This window comes from Erythranthe guttata, chromosome 3 (assembly GCF_056151865.1).
Source record: "Erythranthe guttata isolate IM_541 chromosome 3, IM_541, whole genome shotgun sequence".
Lineage (NCBI taxonomy): Eukaryota > Viridiplantae > Streptophyta > Magnoliopsida > Lamiales > Phrymaceae > Erythranthe > Erythranthe guttata.
The window spans coordinates 14,752,761-14,778,380 of NC_142535.1; the positions used below are offsets into that span (position 1 = coordinate 14,752,761).

At 37.1% G+C, this 25,620-nt stretch overlaps 1 protein-coding gene across 1 annotated transcript; it reads left to right on the forward strand.

Moving 5' to 3' along the window:
- The first annotated feature begins 19,918 nt into the window (after positions 1-19,918).
- Positions 19,919-23,050, forward strand: LOC105965525 (wall-associated receptor kinase-like 14). Its single transcript, XM_012990086.2, has 3 exons — positions 19,919-20,963; positions 21,358-21,435; positions 21,533-23,050. The coding sequence occupies exons 1-3, from the start codon at positions 20,213-20,215 to the stop codon at positions 22,813-22,815; spliced, it is 2,112 nt and encodes a 703-aa protein (XP_012845540.2). The 5' UTR covers positions 19,919-20,212; the 3' UTR covers positions 22,816-23,050.
- Positions 23,051-25,620: the final 2,570 nt, after the last annotated feature.

Sequence of the window (25,620 nt, forward strand, 5' to 3'; positions counted from 1 at the left end):
TATGGGCTGACCCATGGCTTCGTGATGGAGGCTCTCGTCGAATATTCACTAAACGTCCAGCCTCTACGATATTTCCCGATCGCGTGTCTGATATTATAAATGTGAGCTCGAGCACTTGGAATATGGATCTTATTAATGAAGTTTTTTGGCCAGTGGACATTGATAGAATTCTTGCGGTGCCGATAGGCAGGGGTTTCGCCGAGGATGTGTGGACTTGGTATTTTTCTAAGAATGGTAATTTCTCAGTCAGATCTTGCTACTATATGATTCTTGACCACCTGAGAGAGCAGGAGACACGAAGAAGTGGAGGGGAAGGGTCCAACAGTGGCGGTAATGAAAGAGATTGGAGTGCTATTTGGCAACTGGAGCTTCCCCCAAAGATTAAATCTTTTCTTTGGCGAATGTGTAGCAATATTGTCCCGACAAATGCCGAATTATTTAGGAGGCGGATCAGGCCATCTCCAATATGTAGTCGGTGTAATACCGAAGAAGAATCTATTTTACACGTGATCCTTCTTTGCCAAGGTATGAATGGGGTTTGGAGTTCCCCGCCATTCGAAAAAATTCAACGAGGGGATACATCGTCGACATGGGGATGGTTCTGTGATGCGAAACGTTTGCTTGGAGAAAAGGAGTTCTTATTGGCAATGGTGGTGGCGTGGAAATCTTGGGACAGAAGAAATAAGGAGGCCATCGGAGAAAAAGTTTTGTGTGCGTCGGATGTTATACGTTGGTGTAAAGAATACATGACTATGTTTGAGGATGCTCAGATCCGGGCAAGGGCTACAGCACAAACTTGTCACCCGAGTGTCTGGAATCCACCAGAGGAAGGGATTATTAAAGTGAACTTCGATGCAGCTTTACCCCGTGAGCATCAAGGGATTTCGGTGGCAGCGGTAGCAAGGGATGCTAGCGGGTGTAGCGTTGGATGGCAGGTGCTCAAAATACGAGGACACTTTCAACCGGCGGAAGGAGAAGCATTGGCGGCTCTCACTGCTATCTCTTTTGCTAAAACGAAGGGCTGGACCAACATTGAACTCGAAGGAGATTGTCTTCAAATAATCAAAGCACTCCGAGACGGTGATTACGAAATGGCAACTTTTGGGGCCATTGTCAATGATTGTAAGAGAATAGCTCTCGATTTTCATCAAGTTTCGTTTAAGTTTGTTAAGCGTACGGGAAACAAATTAGCCCATGCCCTTGCTCAATATCCTTGTAATAATGTTCTGGAAGGTTTTGTTCTTCCACCTAATTTGACTGATATAGTCTGAATAAAGTTCTTATTCCCATCAAAAAAAAAAAAATGTAGTGAGTGGTTATTTAACTATCATCTACGATTAACAATCACCCGTTGTAGTGTCTAATTAACTTCCCATTTATCGTAAGAGATTTTTTTTTTTGAATCATAACTAAATTAAGAAATAATTGAACTAAGTTTTGGAAATCAATTTGTTGGATTTGAATGAATAGACAAAAGGTTCTTTTATATATTATATATAAATTAATTATTGTCCTATTTAATTAAGACTATGATAGTTGAGTCCCGCGGGGAATGACCTAATAATTTGAGCAATTAAGGTTGGGTCAATTGATTCAAGTTGGAAATCCTCTGGCCAACGATTGTCATGTGGAGCTTGTCACACATGGTTAACCTAGTGCAGTTTATGTCTTTTGTATAGTTTGTAAGATATTATACGAGAGTTTAGGTTTACGCTGGACCTATATAGTTGATTGTGGGTTCATTCATTACAGGAAAAAAAAAAAAAAAATACGGTAGTCGATTAATAAACATTGAAGCAAATGAACTAATAAGACTATGATAATACTAGTAGATCTACGCACAATCAGGCACATACACATGTAGAATAGGTGGTCAATACTCGTATATGGCGAGATTAATGATGGTCTATGATGCATAGAAACTTCAACCTACAGGCGTTTCCGTGTTTCAGAAACGTTTCGGAAACCAAAACTCCATGACACATGTCAGAAACGTTTCAGGGCCATTTTCATAAATATATAAAAGTTTCGGGATGTTTCTGATAATAGTGAAAATTTGGAAACGCGTTTCGACACAAAATAAATCCAAATTTCATTTTAAATAAAAACTCATAATTCTATGCGCTTAATTTTTGTTTTGTAAAATATTATGTTTCATTTTCACTTCTAGTTGCGTTTTAATATTTTTGTAGATGTAAATTCCCTACTAAAATAAATTTATATGCCCCGAATGTAATTTATGGAATGATATTAAACATTATAATATTTTTTTTTTTAAATTATGAGTGCATCCCAATATTTTTCGTATCCAACTTTTTGGAATACAGAGTTTTCCCATGTCAGTTTCCCTATTTCTCCGTGTTCGTTCTGCCGTGTCCGTGCTACATACATGATGGTGTATTTTACAAGCTAAGGTGCAGATTAAAACAAACTCTTTTTAACGGCTGCAATTAAATTAATTCTAATATATCCTTTTTGTTTTTCATTTCCTCGAAACTACTCATATTGAAACAATTAAGTAATTTTTTAAAGTTTTTAAATATTCAACTTTTGATTTTTTTTAATTTTTAATTTTTTACGAAATTACAATTTTAAAATTTTTACCAACCCTCATTAGGAGAGTTGGTACCTAGCCTTACCAATAGGGTAAAAGGTGTAGGGTTCGAGTCCCCCCTCCCCTACTTCCCCTTGTAATGACTTGAATTACTCAAAAAAAAAAAAAAAAACAATTAAGTAATTTCACCCAAAATAAAAATAAAAATTTCAACTAGAAATATTTTAGGAAATTTATTTAAAATAGTTTGACAAGACGTGAAGCTTAATAAAAGTCCAAATTGGTAAATTTGTAATATATTTTTTGAATGTGCAGGTCATCACTATCGTACGTGGTGCAGATCCATTGCATAACAACTAAAATAATTGTCAAATAAAAATGAAATGTGCTCAGCAATATTGTTACAGACACACACACACACACACACACACACAAAAAAAAGGAAAAAAGAAAAAAAAAATAATAAAGAAAAATAGTTTCCAATCAATGTTATCAAATCGGAAACTATCGCGTACCATTTTCCTCCATATATTGTCGTATCGATCATTTTATCGTATCGTAAGATATATTTGACTAACTATTAAAAATATTACAAAATATAAGTATATGTAATCAAAACACTATTAACATGTAAACAGTAATATTTTAAAATCAAATAATTTCATTTAAAATAAATCTAAATTCAAGTTTCAAAATTAAACAATTATATACGACAAAAGTCATAATATTCAGAAGTGCTAGTGGGTTTTTATTACCTTCGCTGATATAAATTGCTCTTGACTATTTAAGTTTGTTAATTGATTCAGATGGAACAAATTTTAAATTACTAGAATATTTGAGCATCGTTAGTTTTGTTGCCATAATTGTTACTTGTTAGAACATATAAAAGAGATAATACAATAGAAAGGGCAATAAGAAATATGACATCAATTTTGTCCATTTCCTAAGTATAACAATAATATTGTTATATTGCAAAGTGGAATGCCACATTATAATATGTTACATCTACCTCTCCTTATCAACGGTTTTCCTAGCTACCCATTATAGTTTGACGTGTGATTAGCAGGGTCGATTCTGAATATAGGCGAGAGGTGGTCGTCTCGGGTCTCCAAATTTTTTAAAAAAATTAGAGGGCTCGAATAATATTTTGTACTCTTGATCTTGATATATACTAGTCATAGTATTAAACGATATTTAAAATATATAAATAGTTCAATATTTACAGAAATATTATTTACATAGTGGAATTTGATAGGTCACATATTAACTTCAATATTTATTAATTTTTCATATTTCAAAATATTATATTCTCTCAAACTTTTTAAACCCAAAAAATCTTTGGTCATTGATTTCCGTGTTGTTCAGCACGATCCAAGATACGAATCTTTGATCCAATTTTTTTTTTTCATTCCGGAAAAAAATGAAAAATCTACCAGCAGATAATGAGGATAATCGTCGTTCATCTGGTTTATGGTCGCTTCCTAGCTGATAAAAACCCAAAAAAACATTACAATTTGCACGATTGAGAGTGAGAGGATTTGTTAAATTGTAGCATTTTTTTGAAATTTGATGAAAAATTACTGTGCAACCTATCAAAAGTCTTTTCTGCATCTATCGAACCCCCTTTATTAAACAAGATAATTATCCAAATGAGGATCAAACAAAAACTCATATGTATATTGTTGTACAAACGAACGATATGCTATACACTTGTTCTCTAGTGTAGCATAAACTTGTGACTTTTTCAAACATATTTTCAACTAATTCTTCCAACTCTACCACGAGGACAATAGTACATTTCATTTTGGTCCACCATTGTTGTACATCCATGTGAGGAGTTATTTACCTTTGTCAAAAAAAATTAATAATAATAATAATTAATAAAGGGTAGGTTACAGCCACCCCTACATAAGGTCAAATTATATAAAAGTAAAAAACCTTCTCGTTTGCATAATTATAGCCCACCCCTTAATTATGTATTGTCTTACGAAAAAATCTTTAAGTTGGTAAATTTAAATGTGTTCATTCCATAAAATCGTATCGAAATTTCGGTACGCAAATTTTCATACCGTTTATCGTACGGTTCGGTAAATAACCGAATTATCGAAAGTTTACATATATATAGTTGGGTTCGTCGGTTTACCGACCGGGTGAACACCCGTATGTAAATTTGACAACGTAAGGGTGAACGTGTAAGAAAATACATAAGGTGGGTGATTGTAATTACGCAAACAAAAGGGGTTTTTCGTAATTTAGTCTTACTTCAGGGGCCGACCGTAATTTACCAAAAATAAATTTAATTCCAACCGTTGGTAAAATATAGATGCTTTTTAAAAGTTCTTGTTTATCCAAATCCGTCTATATACAGAAAAAGCGTGGAAGATAAACATATGGTCTTATTGGGGCCATAAGAAGAAAGTCTTTTAGTGTGTGTGTGTGTGTGTTTTTTAAGCATAAAAGTGGTTTAGTGTTGTGAAAGGGTTTTGGGGCCCTTCTAAGCTAAAGGGCGGTTAGGGGGTAGTTGAACTTTTTTACACAATTTTATCTCAATTACTAAATTAGGAAATTCTATTATTTATGGAGATCTTACATTCACATGATTTTTCACCTATTTTGGGGAAATTATAATTCATCGAATGAAATTGTGCAGAGTTGATGGAGTTGACAAGGCAATGGATTCTTGACACCTTTTATTTGTAACGTACAAAATAATATATCTTTATTTAATAGGCAAATTACGATTGCCCCACTAAGATAATGTCAAATTACGAAAAAACTCATCTTGAATTTTTGATTGGGTAATTACAAATTTACAATTAACCATCAATTATGTATTGTCTTACACATCCACCCTTACGACGTCAAATTTACCAACTTAGAGAGGAGTTTTTTCTTACAATAATACATAGTTGAAGGAGGTAGTTATAACTACCCAGAACATGAGGGGGTTTTCGTAATTAACCTTGTGTAAGGGGGTTGGCCGTAATTTTTCCATATTTAATTTGTATATAAACATTAAAATATATTTATATAAAAAAAATGTATGATTATATGTAAAAAATTATAATATGTGCTAATCAACGACTGTGTAAAATGTATAAGACTTTTATACACGTGTATAGTAGAACATATTGCAACAAATTTCATCGGGTATAGCATAGAACAGCATAAACTCAACAAACTAATTATTACATTTGGTATATTTAGGAGCATGAGGAAAGCAACATCATATTTTACCTAATAGACCTAAACAAAAGTTTCTCATGAAAATTGGATTATATCCATACAACCAACAAAACGGAAACCAAGGGGTACTTTATACTCTAGGATTTGGACATTTGTCCCATGATTATAAGTCATTTCAATATATTATATACAACTAGATTTTTGGCCCGTGCGATGCACGGGATTGAAGTAAAATTAATAAAAAGTAAAGTTCAATTTAAACGACAAAATTAAGTTTCAATTCATTTTGATATTTTGCTATATATATTCATGATAATCCCCCATCCATAAATTTTTTTTGCCATATTTATTAATTTAACTTTATATTTTTTATGTAATATGGTTGTATATTTATCTTATCTCAATTAATGTTGAAGTTTAACGAATATTCTTCTTTATCACCCATAATAGGCCTCAGTAAATTTACTGTAAATCAATGATGCCATTAAATCTTAAGAGTTTATCAGGAGCAATTTTACTTTTATTAATAAGATAAGAACCAAATATTTTTCTAAACAATTAAATAATTTTTCCATCAAATTAATATTAAGTAAAAATGACAATTTTGGTGGGAAAAGATAAGTAAAATTGGGGCGAAAAAGTCTGGATACTAAACGGATTTATTAAACTTGATTATATTAAATATAGTATAACAATAAAATTAATTAATCAAATAAATGACAATTATAATTTATAACTATCAAATGAGTGGTAAGAACCAAATGTTTTTCTAAAAAAAATAAATAATTTTCCCATCAAATTAATATTAAGTAAAACGACAATTTTAGTGGGAAAATATTATTTTTATTAATAAAATAAGAACCAAATGTTTATCTAAACAATTAAATAATTTTTCCATCAAATTAATATTAAGTAAAATGATAATGTTAGTAAGAAAATATATGTAGATTTGGGGCCATCAAGTCTAGACAGACTTATTATACTTGATTATAATAAATATAATAAAACAATAAAATTAGTTAATTAAATAAATGACAATTATAATTTATAGCGGGAGCAACCTTACTTTTATTAATAAGATACGTGGTTAGTGCATTTATTAACCTTGATTATATTAAATTAAATTAAATAAATAAATGAAAATTATGACTATCAATGGGAAAAAATTCCTAGGGTTTAACATGAGCAGCCTTACTTTGATTAATAAGATTAAAAAAAATTATTATAAAAAGAATTATTATAAAGAACAAAAAAAATATAAAAAAAAGAATTAAATTGTGATAAAGAACACAAACAATATATATATATATATATATATATATATATATATATATATATATATATATATATATATATATATATATATATAAATAAAGGAATTAATCTAATACTTTGGAAGAATCAAACAAAGAAAGAGGAATTGTACATTAATCCGGCAAAAAATATTAAAAAAAAAAAGAATTGTATTCTGATAAAGAACACAAAAAAATGTTAAAAAAATATTGAATCTAAATTATCCGACGAATGGAGATGATATCTAGCGCAGTGGAACGATCTCTGCCCCTATTGTTTTTAGAATCGAGAAAAATAAAAAACTAAACAAACCTCCGGAAAACTCCAGATATATAAACATTAACACATTCATCATATCCCGTTTCGACAAATCACATAAAATTGAGAAAAAAATGGATGAAATTTATTGGATCGAATTAAATCCAGAAAATTTGAGATTGAAGAGATTCAAAATATGTATGCATAGTTAGATTTAGGGAGAAAAATATGAGAAAAGAAGTAGGAGAGGCGGGTAGGATTTTAGAGAGATGTAGATTTGGGGTAGAAATCTGGAGAAAGAGAACTTGACTTGAAGATGGATACATAGATTCGGTGTGAAGAAAAGATGTGGATAATTCGGAGTATGAAGAGTCGTAAGATGAAGTGGAGTGGGTGGAGCACAAATCGCCGTGGGATTAGTTATGTGTGGCTGGATTTACTCAGATTTTGGCGGAGTTGGTTGGGGTTGGCCGGATCCGGTGGTGGTGGTGGAATAAGAATGGTGGGTTGCCAAATTTGGGAAAGAAGAAATTGTGAAATAATGAAAGGGGGAAACAAAATTTTACACAAAAATGAAGAATATGGATATAGATGCTAGATTTGTAAAGAAGTAAAGAAAAAAAAAAAAAAAAAAAAAGGGGGGGGGGGGGGGGGGGGGGGGGGGGGGGGGGTGGGGGTGGGGGGGAGAGAATCGTGAAGGATATGAAGTGGAGAGGAGAGAGATGAAAAGTGGAAGTCATGGGGAAGAAGAGGTAAAACAATAAACAACGAAAAAATATTAGACACATTAAAGCTTAGAACTAATTAAATGAAAATTGTAATAATAAAATAATTAAATGACAAAAAATAATTAAATAACAAATATAGCCATAAAATGAGCGGGAAAAAAACCCTAGGGTTTCACCAGAACAACCTTACTTTTATTAATAAGATTAAATTAAACTTATTAAAAATAAATAAATACTAACAGTATTGTTTTATTTTTTTTGAGTGATTGCACCTTTTTGGGATTTGCTTTTTACCGTTTGAAAATTGCTATTTACCGTTCAAAGACTCTCCCTCTCTCTCTCTCTAAAAAAATTCGCTCTCAAGACGATTTCATCACAAATCATACTTATTGGTGTGATATACGAACATAAATGAGTTCATCGGATGAAGATCTGGATAGCGGACACAACGAGGTAAAAATTCCGTCTTTTCAATCGAAAAAATGGGCTAAACGTTTAAAAGCCCAACTCGGGCGCCCGAAGGTGCAGTGCACGCCCATGTTGGGCGTGCAAGAGCCAACTGCACGCCCAACATGGGCGTGCACTGCACCTTCGGGCGCCCGAGTTGGGCTTTTGGCTTTGAAACGTTTTTTTTTTTTTTTTTTTTTTTTTTTTTTTTTTTTTTTTATCAATTTTTTTACGCTTTTTTTAGGACGATACGTCTACAATTGAAGTTGATCATACCGATTATTGAGGACGAATCAGGGGTCCTTTCCCTTTTCCGAGTCCGAATTTTTTCGCCCAATTAGACATTCTGTAAATATAAATTATATTAAATTTACTAACTTATTTTAATTCAGAAAAAAAATATATTTATTTTAAAACAGAAAAAAAAAAAAAAAAAAGTTATTAATCGAACGCCTGGTTTGGGCTTTTCCCGGCCGAACCGACGCCTGGACCGGGCGCCGGTTCGCCCGGGAAAAGCCCAAACCGGGCGTCCAAAAGCTGTTTACACGCCCAAGTCGGGCGCCGGTCGCCTGAACAGACGCCCACTTTGGGCGTCTGTTCAGGCGGCGGGCGCCCAACTTAGGCGTTCGTCCATTTTTTTCGAAAATTTTAGGGGTTTTAGAGAGATAAACATTTTTTTTGTTTTGAACGGTAAATAGCACTTTTTAAACCGTAAAGAGCATTTTCTTTTTGAAATTAAATATTCAATTGTCAATCATCAACTTACTGAGAAAGATTGAGTCGGCAACAATTCTCAGGTTTCAGCAAACTTAATCTTTCAAATGAATCGATTTTTATGCCGATAATAAACAAACAACCCAGTCTCGGCCCGAACACGGTCTTATATTATACACTAGTACATGAAAATGGAATCAGGAACCTAAAAGCACTAATTTGTTTTTGTTTTTTTTTCGTAAAGCCCAAATTTTTTGGGCCGGGCTCACTTTTGCAAAGCCCAATTTCTAAACTCATTTGTGGAAATTGTATCCACTATCATGCTTTTTGGAAATCGTTTTTGGATAAGTTTGAAAATTAAGAATCTATTAATTTCAAAATTCTTAAGGTTTGTTCTATGCTGCACTCGTTCCAATTATATCATACCATATACGTGTACAAAATTATTAATTTTTGGTTCATGGGGATTGATCCGGAGGAAAATAGTTGCGCTGATGACCTTGGCTTCCGGTGACCTGAAAAAGAGAAAACCGGACTGATGCCGGAGTTAGCACTCCGACGATCAAGTCAGTGATAGTGTAATTACTGTGTTTCCTTAGGATTCAGGATTTTTTTATATGTGTTAAAGGAAAAGAGAAACTCCCTTTTATATACACTTCGACCCGGAGCTTGAAGGCCCGGGAATTTCGCGCTAATTATAGATGACAGTCGTCCTTCCCCGAACAGCCCGGGTGGCCGGGGTTAGGGGTGGGCATTCGGGTCGGGTTATTCGGGTATAACCCGACCCGGTCGGGTATTACCCGACCGGATCGGGTAATTTTTTATGAAACCGGGTTTTTTCCGGGTTCGGGTACCCGGTGCTCCCAAACCGGGTCGGGTCCGGGTATTAGAAATCCTACCGGGTTACCCGATCGGGTACCCGGTTGAATTTTTTTTTTTTTTTTATATATATATATATATATATATATATATATATATATATATATATATATATATATATATATATATATATATATATATATATATATATATATATATATATATATATATATATATATATATCAGTATATGTATATGTAATGCAGTATATGTATGTATATGTCTATATATATGTATAGTCTGTATCTCTGTATATATATATATATATATATATGTATGTCTGTAATCTGTATATATATATATACGTATGTCTGTATATATATATACATATATGTCTGTATGTCTATATATATATATATATATATATATATATATATAAATATATATATATATATATATATATATATATATATATATATATATATATATATATATATATATATATATATATATATATATATATATATATATATATATATATATATATATATATATATATATCTTAAGTAAATTTAGTTACTATTTATTTTTCAAAAATGAAAAAAAAAAAATAAATAAAAAAAAAAAAATAGCAAAACCCGAACCCGACCCGAACCCGACCCGAAATAACCGGGTACCCGGTTGCCGGGTACCCGGTTATCTCGGGTCGGGTTCGGGTAATATTTTTTTTGCAAAAAACCCGAATAACCCGACCCGAATAACCCGACCCGACCCGAATGCCCACCCCTAGTCGGGGTCATGATAACTCCTCCAATAGGTCTACTGACCTCGTTCGGTACTAGTCGTTGGGCCGCACCTGGTCATTTCGCCATAAATGCCATTGTCAGAGCATTAAATGTGCCGTCCAGCATTTATGACCCTCCCGACCTGTAAGAGCTCCTCGGGAGGGAAATCGGGCCCTTCGTGGATCGGCCTTTATGCCAATGGGCTGGGCAACCCCTTGGGTCGTTAGTACTGGTGGGCCCAACCCTTTGATGGGCCTTGATAGTTGGGCTCTTGGTCCTGGACCGGAAAAGAATAGTTCCGGTCCGGATCAACTAGTCCCCCATTCCGGGTTCTATCTCCGAGTTTAGGACCCGGAGTTCGCTCGGTTTTACTTTACCTAATTCGGGCGACGTTCAATCAGCCGCGTCTTTCAAGTTAGCCGCCTGGTCTTCTGCGCCTTCCGCACACAATCCTAGGTCCCTACAGCCCACGCGGGCTCCTCGTTTTCCGTGCGCCATTACTGCCGGCGGCTCTTCGACTTTATACCATGCTTTATCTTTGAGTGTCGTCCTTTCTTCACCAATTCTAATCTTCACATATCTCCTTTACTCTCCCTCTTAATACCTCTCTTCCGTTTATCGAATGACTCCGCCAGGTACATCCTTATTCCCTTTCCTTTGTTTATACTGCGCTTGCCCCTTCTTTGACTGGTTCAACCATGGTTTCTCAAAATACCTCCACTTCCTCTTCTTCGGAGAGGACGGGTTCCGCCGTCCCTTCCCCGGTTCCGCGGCGCGGTCGCCGGCGACCGGTTCCCCGTAAAATTGTAGCTCCTTCCTCTTCTAGGGCAGGGAAGAAGAAGGTGGTGGAGAAACCTACCCATTCCTTGGTCGATAAATTCGACCTTGAGGCCATTTATGTTACCCAAGGGATGGATCCCTCTTTCCACCTTATTGTGCCTTCTCGCGACCAGACCCCTTCTAACCCCCTTCCGGGATACCTCACTTGGTATCTCGACCAATTTAAAGCTGGTCTATCGTTCCCTTTACATCCCTTTTTTGTCGATGTTAGTCGCGTCTATAGAGTTCCTCTTCACTTATTTCACCCTAACGCCATAAAATTCATGTCATGTTTTTATATTGTCTGTGTGGGTACCGGTGTTGACCCACGCCCCGAGCTTTTCTTTTCCCTATTCACCCACAACCGATCACCTTCAGGCTATTTCCATCTCTCGACCCGTATCGGCCGTCTTTTCGCTGGTCTGGTCACGAAGATCGACTCGTGGCAACGGCGTTTCTTTTTTGCCCGTCCGCCCTCTCCGTGGCCATTTGACCCTTCTCCCCCTACTAAGTCCCCAAAATGCCTCATCTTCTGTTTCACAGGGCGAGCGTCAGGCCTTAGGTTCAGCTTGTGGACGGCTACCGAGGGATCTATCCCGACCAGGTCTACGGGAGACCAGACAAACACGTCTTGATGGTCTCGTAGGCATGCTATCAGCTCTTCGGCCGTTTTGCTATTCATCATTGTTCCTATTTTGGTGACCCTCATAGGGTCACTCTCGCTGAGATGAACCACTCGCAACTCTTCCATGGGCTGGATGTGACCCTCCCTCTCGTCGTCCGGGTCCTCGCGGGCCCTTTTCTCCCTTGCCCTATCTATGCCATCCTCTTCATGCTTACCCGAGCGCTCCCCCCATCCGATGGGATTAATGTGTCGTTGCCCCCGTAGCGCTTGATTATAGCATCGCCTGGACGTCTCCTGGTCGCCGCGAACCTCTCCTACCCGATCTAGTACTGGGAATTTCATTTTCATGTGGAAAGTGGAGACGACGGCTTCGAACGAGTTCATCGAAGGTCGTCCCATTATCATGTTGTACGTCGACGGTGCATCTATGATCAGGAATCTGACAGCCCTCGTGGCTCGCAGGGGCTCCGTTCCCAGAGACACAGGTAGTGTTACCTTGCCCATGGGTTGTACTACCTCCCCTGCGAAGCCAATGAGCGTCGTGTCCACCCTCCGGACTTCGAAGTTCAGTCTCATCTGCTTAAAACATTCGTAGTAAATGATGTCCGCCGAGCTACCTGTATCCACCAATATTCTGTCCACATCATAGTTGACTACCATGGCCGTGATGACCAACGCGTCGTTGTGCGGCTGTTGTATTCCAGTCTCGTCCTGCACTCCAAATGTGATCGGAGGGGCTATAGATACCCGGTACATCATGGCGAGTTCTCCCCTTAGTTCCTGCAACTCTCGTAGGTGCGCCCGTCGAGACCTGTTTGAGTCTCCACCAATACGGCCACCGAAAATCGTGTGAATGTAACTATTAGGTGGGCGGGCCTCTGTAGTTCCGCTCGCGTTGGTCGGGGGCCGGTTCGAGCTATCTCCCTTCTTGGCCTGCCTTATCCCGTTGGGATTACCGCCGACGAATTCCGAAAGATTCTTAGCCCTGATCAATCTCTCGATCTCATCTCTTAAGTGCTGGTATTCGTTAGTGGAATGGCCGTGCTCATTGTGGAACTTACAATAGGGCCCGGCGTTGGCGGGCTTTCTTGGTACCTCCGCGTAAGTTCGGGGCCACTTGAGTTTGGGGTGGTTGGCGATGGCAACTAGTATCTCCGAAGGGGCCGACGAGAGAGGTGCGTAGTTCTCAAAACGAGGACCCCCCCACCTGTCCAGGCCAGGATCTCGTCGGTAGGTCGGTTCTTGCTTCCTTATCTCCTCGAAAGGGCCTTATCCTTCCGTTTTTCCGCCGGTAAGATGCCCTCTATAGTTCTGCTTCTCCGGGCTTCCTCCGCGTTTATGTACTTCTCTGCCCTCCGGAGCAAGTCGTTGAAAGAGACAGAGGACTTTTTGGAGAGAGAATCAAAGAACTCACCCATGCGTAACCCCTGGGCCAATGCATTGATGAGCACTTCCTCACTGGTGGCAGGGACCTCTAAAGTTGCCGTATTAAACCTCTGCACATAGCTTCTCAAAGGCTCATTCTCATTCTGTCGTACTGCAAATAAGGTAAGGGTGCTCCTCTTTTGTTTTTTCGAGCTGGCAAAATGGTTTAGCAACACCTCACTGAATTGCGCGAAGCTGTGGACCGAGCAGCGTGGAAGCTGGCTGAACCACCTTTGTGACGGCCCCGCCAACGTGGTTGCAAACACACGGCACTTTACGCCGTCTGTCAGCCGATAGAGGGAGGCTGAGGTGATGAACCTCGACAAATGTTCCCAGGGGTCCGTGGTCTCCGTGTACTCGTAAGTGACATGTTTGAATGTGGCGGGAAGTTCACCATGCTGCAGTCTTTCGGTGAACGGCGTTCCCGCCATTCCTTCTTCCTCCTCGAGAGGGGAAGCCGCTGGCCCGTCTAGACACGGTCCCGCCTCGCCTCCGCCCGATGCCTTTCTTTTGGCGGCGGGATCCTCCATCCTCCCCTGGGGCGACCGGCCCCTAGCCGCTGCAGCGATCAAGGCCTGCAGGTTTTCCAGGGTGAGCGTTATGGTGGAATTCTCACGTCCGGCAGAAGAACCACCAGCCGCCGGGGTTGGTTCTTCCCTCCGAGGGTCCGAGGGAGGTTCGCCCCCGATGACTTGCAGCGGGGGTGGGGTTGATTCTTCATCCAGCTACTCCGATAGGTTTCGGACTACGTCCACGGGCGTAGCCATTGGTAAAATCCTTTTATGTGCGTCAGTAGTGCTAGATGGTGAAGAGCTAGCCTGGCTTTACTTGTAAAACACTTCCCACAGACGGCGCCAATTGATCCGGAGGAAAACAGTTGCGCTGATGACCTTGGCTTCCGGTGACCTGAAAAAGAAAAAGCCGGACTGATGCCGGAGTTACTCTCCGACGATCAAGTCAGTGATGGTGTAATTACTGTGTTTCCTTAGGATTCAGGATTTTTTTGTATGTGTTAAAGGAAAAGAGAAACTCCCTTTTATATACACTTCGACCCGGAGCTCGAAGGCCCGGGAATTCCGCGCTAATTATAGATGACAGTCGTCCTTCCCCGAACAGCCCGGACGACCGGGGTCATGATAACTCCTCCAATAGGTCTACTGACCTCGTTCGGTACTAGCCGTTGGGCCGCACCTGGTCATTTCGCCATAAATGCCATTGTCAGAGCATTAAATGTGCCGTCCAGCATTTATGACCCTCCCGACCTGTAAGGGCTCCTCGGGAGGGAAATCAGGCCCTTCGTGGATCGGCCTTTATGCCAATGGGCTGGGCAACCCCTTGGGCCGTTAGTACTGGTGGGCCCAACCCTTTGATGGGCCTTGATAGTTGGGCTCTTGGTCCTGGACTGGAAAAGAATAGTTCCGGTCCGGATCAGGGATAAAAATCATTTATTTTATATAGAAATTAGAATTTTATAGATGATTAAATATATATACTTCAAATTTTTTTTCTCCTTGTTGAAATATTTGTTGTGAGATGGTTAACTAAAGTTTGAAGATTTAGGTGATAAAAACTATATGGCTGCGGCTATATGCAAGACTAATTCCACTTGTGCAAGACCAAATTAAAATTTTCAATGTATAAATACTATAATACCCTTATTTATTAAAAAAATAAAAAATTCCAAATATGCAAGACCAAAAATTCAAAAACACAAAAAACCCTATCACAAGACCACAAAACCACAAGACCAACTCTCATCTTCTCCATCTTCCAAAACCCACAAGACATTTCTCCTTCCTCCTCCATTAACCCACAAAACCTAGAAATTCAAAATCATCAAAACTCAACAAATCTTACAAAGATGGCAAGTATGGAGTCATAAGACATCAAAATAGAAGATTCTACGATGGAAGAACCCAAGAATGTATGCATTTATGGGTTTTTTAGCTAGAATATCGATTTTCCAAAAAAAATCCCGCGCAAACGAATTCGACATGTACAGGTCGAATTTTACAGGTAAAAATCGACATTTAGATGTCGATTTTGAGGTATAAAATTCGACATTTGAATTTGTGCTATAAATTCGACATGTCAATGTCGATTTTTACCTATGAAATTCGACGCTTAAGTGTCGATTTGTAGCATAGTTTTTTGACACCTTCGTGTCGATTTTTGTTTTTTTCTCATTATTTGTATTTGGTCTTACATGAGAAAACAAAGCCAATTTAATTTATGGGCATACTTGTCACATTTCATCTTAATAAAATATAATCTTTTGGAATCTTTCTTTAATTTGATCTTGCACAAGTGGAATGAGTATTGCATATAGCCGCAGCCAAACTATATATATTGTTGAAGATGCTCTTTCTTTTTCATATATATTGTCTCATAATTCTAGAATAAATTAGTGAATATTTTTTTGCATGATAGAGGAAATAGCGTGTAAATTATGTAAGCCAAGAAGCACATGGACCGGAGACATTTGACAATTAAAAATAATAAGTCCATTTTGTTGATATATTTGGTTTTTTTTTTTTAATGAAGGAACTCGCAGTGAATCATACAGGTGCGCTGGATAAACTTAATTCTCGTATAATAGCTTACAAACCATATAAGAGACATAGACTATATTAGGCTAACCACGTGTGATAAACTCGACCTAGTAACCATGAATAAGAGAATTCGAACATCAGTCAATTGACATTTATATATACATGCATTTATAAAGGAACCAACATATCTATACATGAGCATTTTGTAAATTCTTATACAATAATTCAGGAACCACACGCGAAGTGTGAACTAAATTATCTCAATTGTTCAAGCATTTTTCTATCTTCCGGCATTATATTCTCTAGTCTAATGCGCACGCCAATTACATATTCGGTTTTCGCGGACATAAAATCAATCCCGACTCCGCTAATGAAGATGTAGATTAGACAAAGTGTCATCATATTACTAAATATTTGTTTAAATTTATCTTAACATGAGTTATTTATTTACTTGTTTATATATTTATGATATCTTAATAGCATCCACCTTAAAAAAAAAAAAATAGAATAATAAAATTAAAGGAAATAAAAGAAATATATTGTCATGGTCAAATGTTTGGAAATAAAAGAAATATATTGTCAAGTGTTCCTTTAAATTCGTACTGGTCTTGTACCATGGTGGTCATGGTCAAATGTTTGGAAAATGAATTTATTGTCAATTAATGCTTTTATTGTATTCTCTCTTTAAAAAAATGAATGTAATGTATAAAATATATTAGAAATAGTATTCTTATTTATAAGATGGTGGATCAAGAATATAATTAGTTAATGTAAGCATCAAGCTGGCAACATAAGTCCAAAGACAAGAAAATTAGATAATAATAATATTATATTAGATAATAAACAAAATGTGGCCCCACATGTTACTTAGTTCAACATTATAGACGTGCAATCCATGTATGTAGATGTATGGTAGGTTTGATCAACCAAACCATAATTGTCGGAGTTCAATCGATATGGATCACGTTTGGTTGCTAAGATAAGATTAGTGAGAATAAAATAAAATAATTTAATAAAAAAATTAATTATTCTATTTAACAGTTCAATCGATATGGATCCCGTTTGATTGCTAAGATAAGATTAGTGAGAATAAAATAAAATTATTTAATAAAAAAATTAATTATTCTATTTAACATTGAGAGGTCTAACAAAAAATATGTTTTTACAAAAGGCAAGATGATAAGTCATGATAATAGGTGGATCTGATAAGTTATTGGATATATTAAACATTAATCAAAATTGTTAATCTTTTCAACCAAACGAGGCATTATGATTTTCCTTTTTCTTTAACAACAACACTAACAAAATTAAATATTTATACTCTATAATTTTGGTTTCAGTAATTTTCAAAAAAATAAAAAGATAGAAAAAGACAAAAATATCCCCTTCTAACATTTCTTGGTCAAAAATCTTTATTGAAACGTAAAATCCAGAAGTTGCAAGTCAATCAAGTGATCTAAACGAATTGAATTCTTTATTCTAGACGATGTTTATTTTCTTTTACTTACTTGAAAATTATCAATCTAAACTATATATATTAATAAAATAAATGTTATTTCTTAAAGAAAATGAAAAAAAAAAACTTTATATATTGATCAATTCATTTTACGCACGTAATTATTGTAATAATTTTCAAAATACAATTTAAATTAGAGTACATAGTACTTAACCTCCCATGGTTTGAACTTTGTGCATATAACCATTTGTACTTTCATTGTAAGCACATAATCCCAGTAGTTTGAACTTTGTGCATATGACCCCTTTGTGCTTTTAATATAAATACATATCATGCTTGTTGGAAGAGAATGACTTATGGTTTCTAATTAAAAAGAGAAAAAACAAAATAAAAATAAACGAGCAAAAAATACTTTTGAAATCTGATAATAAACTTTTGAACATTGACAGTGAACTTACATACGAACGTATAACAATAAGAATGTGCAAGTATTTTTATACAAAAGGAATGAGCAAGGACCTTTATCAAAACAAAAGATTATTGTTCTTATTGGTAATAAAATCATATACGAAGGACTTTTAGCTAATTAAAAGAAAAACAATAAATAGATGTTGATTAGCTTGATTTAGTGACTAATTTTCTCCAAATTTACAAGTACCAAAGGACACGGTTTAGACTATAGAATAGTGATTTTTTTATTTTAGATTTTTCAACCCGTGAGGGAAGAAATTTTGATAGGGGGAATTGGGAAAATGACATAAATTTGAGTCATTTTTTTCTAACCCACCACATGCCTGCCATCTGCACTATAAAAATAATCAAATCATTGACAATAACATTTTCTTTTTTACTTTTTTGTTGATTCATCAAATAATTATGTAACATGTCATATAAATATTATGTATATACATATGAGTAAATTATGTCTAACTCGCTTGAGGTCAGGTCAAATTACGAAAAACTTGAGTAATTAAAATCATCTCCCTCAACTATGAATTTTTTTTTCCACATCCACCCATATGGTGTCAAATTCATTAGAATCTTTTAAATTTCGTAGAATGTTCTCTAGTTTGTACTCGTTTTGTGCAAAAATGCAGTTTCTGATGTACCATAATTCTGATATTTATAAGCCAAGAGACACATTTTATAATCATCTTGTTTCAAAATGTGGAGCTAGAATAGGATAAATTCAACACTGCAATAGAAGATTGCACTAAATTCGACACTGCAATAATAAATGTATAAGAAGATTTATAATTGGGGCACGATTGTAGTTATCCAAATATTTGTTTTTCATCCATAATTTAACTTTATCCCAGGAGGTAGCTGTACTCTACCCATATCTGTATATAAAAATTTGACTATGTAATCCTTTTCAGCCATCTCGAATTTCTTGTTTCCTAATAAAAACATTAGCACATTATATACTTAATCAAGAAATGCTCTGAACCTTCCCCTATATTACATTGAAAATTAAACTAATACGCCAAATTAATATTCTTAACCACATTAATGGTTTCTCCTCAAAAAAAAAAAAAACCACATTAATGGTTGATCAAGCAATAGTCCTCTCTCTTGCTTAACAAACATAAATCTTAATGATATAGAATATCAAACTCCCATTTTATTTTTTATTTTACAAATTCATAAATATATGTGTGCACCGACTAAACTCCACTCTCGTATAGAGTGAAAAACTACATTGGACTAACTCTGAAAAACTACATTGGAATAACTCTATGAGATTTTTACCTGCCGGTCGTAATGAGCTCAGCTAGCTCGAGCTCAAGTAGGATTTTTCGAGCTCGAGATTGAGCTCATCTTTAGTTGTTCATGAGCTCATGATGATTCAGTTATTCATCGAACCATATGATAAACGGTATGAAAATTTGGCGTACCGAAAGTTCGGTAAGATTTTACGGAATGAACACCTCTAAATTTACCAACTAAAAGGGTTTTTTATTCTATAACTTTTTATTTTTTATATAAATAATTTATAATAAAAACTAAAATTAAATATTATGTAAAAGTTAGGGAAAAAAAAAAGTATAAAATATAAAATGAGTGGAGCTCGAGCTCGAGTTCATCAAATAAAAGATCGATGAACTTGAACTCACCAAATTTAACTTGAGCTCGAGCTCGAAAAATCTAGCGAACTTAGCTCAAGATCGACTCAATTACACCCGTAGCTTGACCTATAAAATGTTACTAAGGAAAATCGAACACGACATAATATCCTTATTCCACTAATTAAGTCACTTTTACGGACCGAAAACTCTCTTATTATGTTATTATTATTTTTTGTCCCACACATGTTTGAAAATATATAGGACAAAAAAATTTAAGTCTAGAAAGAGAAAAAGGGTACCTCTCCATGTAACCATATTTCATCATCATTTTGTTCTTTAAATCTTTTTCACTTATAAATCAATTATTTCTCAATCTTACAAATATTATTATTTATATTCAAAGGTCTAAACTCTAAATAACACAGAAATAATACTCCCACCGATGTATCTACTTTTCTCTTTGATTCTTGAAATTAATAAAAATGAAACCGAAGCTCCTTAATCTCTTCTTCTCCGTAATCACAACAATCCTCCTCCGGTGTACAGCGCCGGCGGAATCGTTGTGCAACCACTCATGCGGCGGCCGGACGCTCCCTTTCCCGTTCGGCTTCTCCGGCGGCTGCCAAATCCAGCTCAACTGCACCTCCAACGGCACGATTCTCGCCGCCGATTTCCCGGTCCAGTCCGTCGCCGACGGCGGGACGTTCCTGGTCAACCTTCCGGCGATGTGCGGCCGCCCCGTGGAGGCGCTGCGCCGCCTCTACGCCTCCAACTTCGCGCCGACGGCGCACAACGCGATCCTCCTCCGGGACTGCGCGAGCCAGAGCTCCGGCTGCTTCATCCCGACGACGATGGTGCAGACCCACTTCGAGCTGCTCGAGTGCGCCGCCGGCGGCGGCGGCGGCGGCAAGAACGCCAGCGTGAGCTGCTACTCGGAGCAGGACAACACGACGTCGTTCATCGATTACCGGAATCTGACGAGGAGCGGCTGCCGGACGCTTTTCTCGGCGATTTCGATGGAGTCGTTCGCCAACTCTTCGTCGGTCTCGCTGGATATGCAGATCGTGAGATTGGGGTGGTGGCTGCACGGCAAGTGCCGCTGCTCGGAGAACGCGAAGTGCGTCCACGTGTCGCCTCCGTCCGGGAGAAATCCTCCGCCGGCGGCGTACCGGTGCGAGTGCTTGGATGGGTTCGCCGGAGATGGGTTTCTTGACGGGATTGGCTGCCGGAAAGGTAGAATTCTAATTAATTATATATTATATTACTTTAATTTCCCTTTTTCTTTTCAACATGACATTAATTTTATTTTGCTTCTTTTGACCAATCACAATTTTTCACTTTTTACTTTAATTGTATAAATGACATTTGGTTAAAATTAAATAAACAATCATATTAAATAAATTGAAGTAAACAATTTTAACAAATGCACTGAAACTGGGTAGTTCACCTAATGCATCACAAAAACCTGTTTGTTTAATTTTCTGCATTAATTTTTAAAATTTTAAATATAATTAAATTTTTTTTAAAAGGGAAAGTATTTAAATAGTGCATAAAAAGCAAATTTTGTTATTGAAAATCAAGATTTGTGATAGTAATTGATTAATGGTAATTATGTTGTAATAAACAGAATCATTAGCATGCAATCCATCCAAGTACCTATCAGGCCAATGTGGAGGAACAACAAGAGTTGGTGTTTTAGTTGGAGGTATAATATATATACATTTCAATTTTTAATCTGCTAATTAATATGAAACCTAAAACCATACTACTAATCAAAGTTATCGGTCCTCCGGTTCGATCAGGTGTTGCCGCCGGTGCTTCGTTAATGGTCGGCCTAGGCCTCGTTTTCTGCTTTATCCGAAAAAAATCCAAATCGAGGCGCATAAGTAGAAAAAGCCGTAAACTATGCGAAACAAAAGGTATAACAATCCCCATCTACACCCACAAAGAAATCGAGAAGGCCACAAACTCATTCTCCGAGAAGAGACGCCTCGGAAACGGGGCCCACGGCACCGTCTACTCCGGCAAGCTCACCGGCGGCGGTGGCGACTGGGTGGCCATCAAGCGGATCCGCCGTCGAGACGCCGAGAGCACCGACCAAGTCATCAACGAGGTCAAACTCCTCTCGTCGGTCAACCACCCTAACCTCGTACGCCTCCTCGGTTGCTCCATCGAGGATCACGAGGAACAAATCCTCGTGTACGAGTACATGCCCAACGGCACCCTCTCTCAGCACCTGCACGGAGAGAAACGCGGGGGCGGGGGCGGCGGCCTCCCGTGGCCAGTCCGTCTGGCCGTCGCCTCCGAAACCGCCCAGGCGGTCGCGTACCTCCACAACGCGACCCACCCGCCGATATACCATCGAGACATAAAGTCGAGCAACATTTTACTTGACTACAACTACAAGTCTAAAGTAGCTGATTTCGGGCTGTCGAGATTAGGGCTGACAGAATCCTCCCACATCTCGACGGCCCCACAGGGTACTCCGGGTTACCTGGACCCGCAGTACCACCAGCATTTTCATCTTTCTGACAAGAGCGACGTGTATAGCTTCGGCGTGGTGCTTGTGGAGATCATAACCGCACTGAGGGTGGTTGACTTTGACCGGCCTCAGAACGAGGTCAACTTGGCCTCCCTCGCGGTCGACCGGATCGGGAGGGGGTGTTTGGACGAAATCATCGACCCGTTCCTCGAACGGGCGGGTCTTGATTCGTGGACCCGTTCGTCGATCCACAAGGTTGCTGAGCTGGCGTTTAGATGCCTTGCCTTCCATAGGGATATGAGGCCTTCGATGATGGAAGTTGCGGTTGAGTTGGAACTGATTAGGCAGAGTAAGTGGACTAACCCGGAGATGATGATGATGAGCATTATGGGGTCGTCCCGTTCGATGTCGTCCGATTTGAGCGACAAACCGCTGAATCTGACGTTTAATAAACGGGAATTCGACGGTGTAGGGACTTTTAGCAGCAAGAATTCGTCGGATGCATTGACGGATTTTTCGCCTCTCTCGGTGGAGGATTCGTGGCAAAGTGATCAGAGCTCATCGCCCTCGTCGAATAGTTTGCTGAATCGTGTGGCTAGGTGAGATTGACACTATGATTTGTTTGAGCCATTTAAAATGTGTGTATAATTAACTGGTAATTAAGTAGACTTACATTATATTCTGCACTCTGCAGTGTAATTAGTTGGCCAACATGTTGAAAATGTGCGTTTATTGTGTTTCTGTGCATGTAAGTAGATATACAAAGATGCAATGTAAGAGTGTAAACAAGGGATTTAATCTAGTACAACATGAATGCTATAAGGAATTTTCCACAAAATACATATATTAAAAATGCCAATTACACAATTGTATTTATAAATAATTTACACGGTGCAAGTAATTTGAAAGTAGTTTATATATTTATATTTTGGAAGATAAATTACGGTCACACCCCTGAGGTAAGGTCAAATTACGAAAAAACCTTATATGTTTTGGTAATTACAATTATCCCCCGCAACTATGAATTTTCTTACGCGTCCACCTTCATGGTGTTAAATTCAATATAATCTTCTAAATTCCTAGGTATGTTATCTAGTTTGTACTCATTTTGTACAATAATGCAGTTTCTAATGCACCATAATACGATATTTACAAGCCAAGTGACACATCTTATGATCATCTTATTTCAAAATGTGGAGCTCGGATGGGGTAAAACGGTACAAACTGGAGAATATTCCACATAATTTAGAAGATATCACTAAATTTAATACCGTAAGAGACGTATAAGAAGATTCGTAGTTGAGTGAGTGATTGTAATTGCCCAAATATTAGAATTTTTCTCGTAATTTAGCCTTACCACTAATGTACCCTTTGGAATATAACTTTTAAGAGTTTAATTATTGTTTTAGTTTTTTATTTATCTTGTGATATTTTCTATTAAAAGACCCTAAAAAAGTCGGAGACGCTGCCCCAAACCCCTCTTATACTTTGTACTTTATCATGATTCGAAATTATGGCTTCGCTAGAGGATTTATCTTAACTTTTGAATTTAATCAATTTTGCTTCGAAAATTTCTGATTTTGGTATTTTTTTATATTTCAATTTTTTAAATTTCTCTTTTCGTTTTTGTTGGGATTGAAATATACATACTTGAGAGTTAGATTGTCGATCCAATTTTAATTTTCAAATATTATATTTACAATAAATGAAGATTGAATTATATTTAGTGTAATAACTCTTAAAATATTTTAAATTGGGGTAAACAAAAATATATAGATGAATGCATCCCGATATGATTGTATATGTTAGGTACAGGTTCTTCCAAAATCAGCTATAGATCCGTAGAACAGTTCAAAACATAGGGAAGAATAAAATGTAATGAATAAGAACGGCTCAGTTCCCTTTTTCCAGTGTTCATACAGTCGATCCAAGGTCTGGTGGTAACACCAACTGAAAACAAGCACCAAGCAACAACCACTGATCCGAAACCCTAGATCTGACCCCAAGCCTCACTCTGAGTTGACTCACCAACACATGCACAGTCAACTCAGTAGATAACTCACCCTCTCCACTCAGCACAAACCCAGATTTCTGCACTCAAACTACCGAAACCCTCACAGAAGAGGATTAAGGCCAGAAAAGTCACGGTTTGAATAAAAGGTGAATCACACTTGTCTCTCTCTCTCACCACAGTATTTATACACGAAGTTTCAACGGTCTTCAGCATTAAATGTGCTGCGACGGCAAGGACACCCATTGTCCGGCTAGACCTGCGACGGTGTCGCCGGAAAACGACAATGAGTGACGATATACTATAGAGAGAGAAGGGGACAAGGAGAAGAGAGAGAAACGGCGCAGCAGTGAAATGCTGCTAGGGTTGAGAGGGAGTAGAAGAATGGGACTAATGGAGGGCTCAGATTGAAACCCCACAATAAACGGTCCAGATTGAAGTTTGACTGGATCAGTGGGCTTTTGTTTGCACTGGGCCCGACTTCACGAGTTGGGCTGAAATTAATTAAGTGATTGGCCCAGATCACAAACATATCATTTTTTATTGGGCTCAAACTTAACAGTATAATAAGTTGAGGCAGATTTAATTATTGAACCTGACCAGAAAATGACAAAATTCCAATATTACTAAATTTGTGATTAGTATCTTATCTTAAAAATAATATTAAAAAAATTGAGATCTATATTTTGGATGAATCTATTCGATCTGACTCGGTGGGTTAAGATTTGAACAATCGTTGTAAACATTGAAGCGTAGCATTATTATAGGTTTTATAGAATTTAAGCGGATAAAATATATCATGTAGTTTTATACTATTAATCTATTTATAATTACATATAAATATATGTAGGTAAAGTTGTAATTTTGGTCCTATATGTTGGTCTTTTTAGGATTTAGTCATATAAGTTGTCCTATTTCAATTTTCCATGCAATAATTATGTCAAAGTAGTATTTTTAGTCCCATTTCACTCGAACTTTGAATTTTAGCCGTCGTTTAATGATGTACCTAACAAACTCGTAGAAATTTATTTATATGAACACTTAAGAATTATAAATGCTCATCTAATTTGATTTATAGATGAGTCGTCTCACATAATTAAAGTTCTACAAATGGTAAGTTAGATGTCGAATTTATAAATTTCCAAGCGTCCATACAAGTAAAATGCGTCAGGTTTATTTGTTCGCATCATAAAATTAAAAATCATGCAAAATAGGACTAAATCTACTATATTTGCAAAGTTATTGCATGTAAAACTGAAACATGACAAGTTACAGGACTAAATTCCTAAATAGGCCAACATAGAAGACCGAAATTACTATTTTTTCAATATAGTATGTGTGTTTTTTACCAGGTGATCGGGTCAGTTTAGTAAGATTGGGCCAAACTTCCCCCAAAG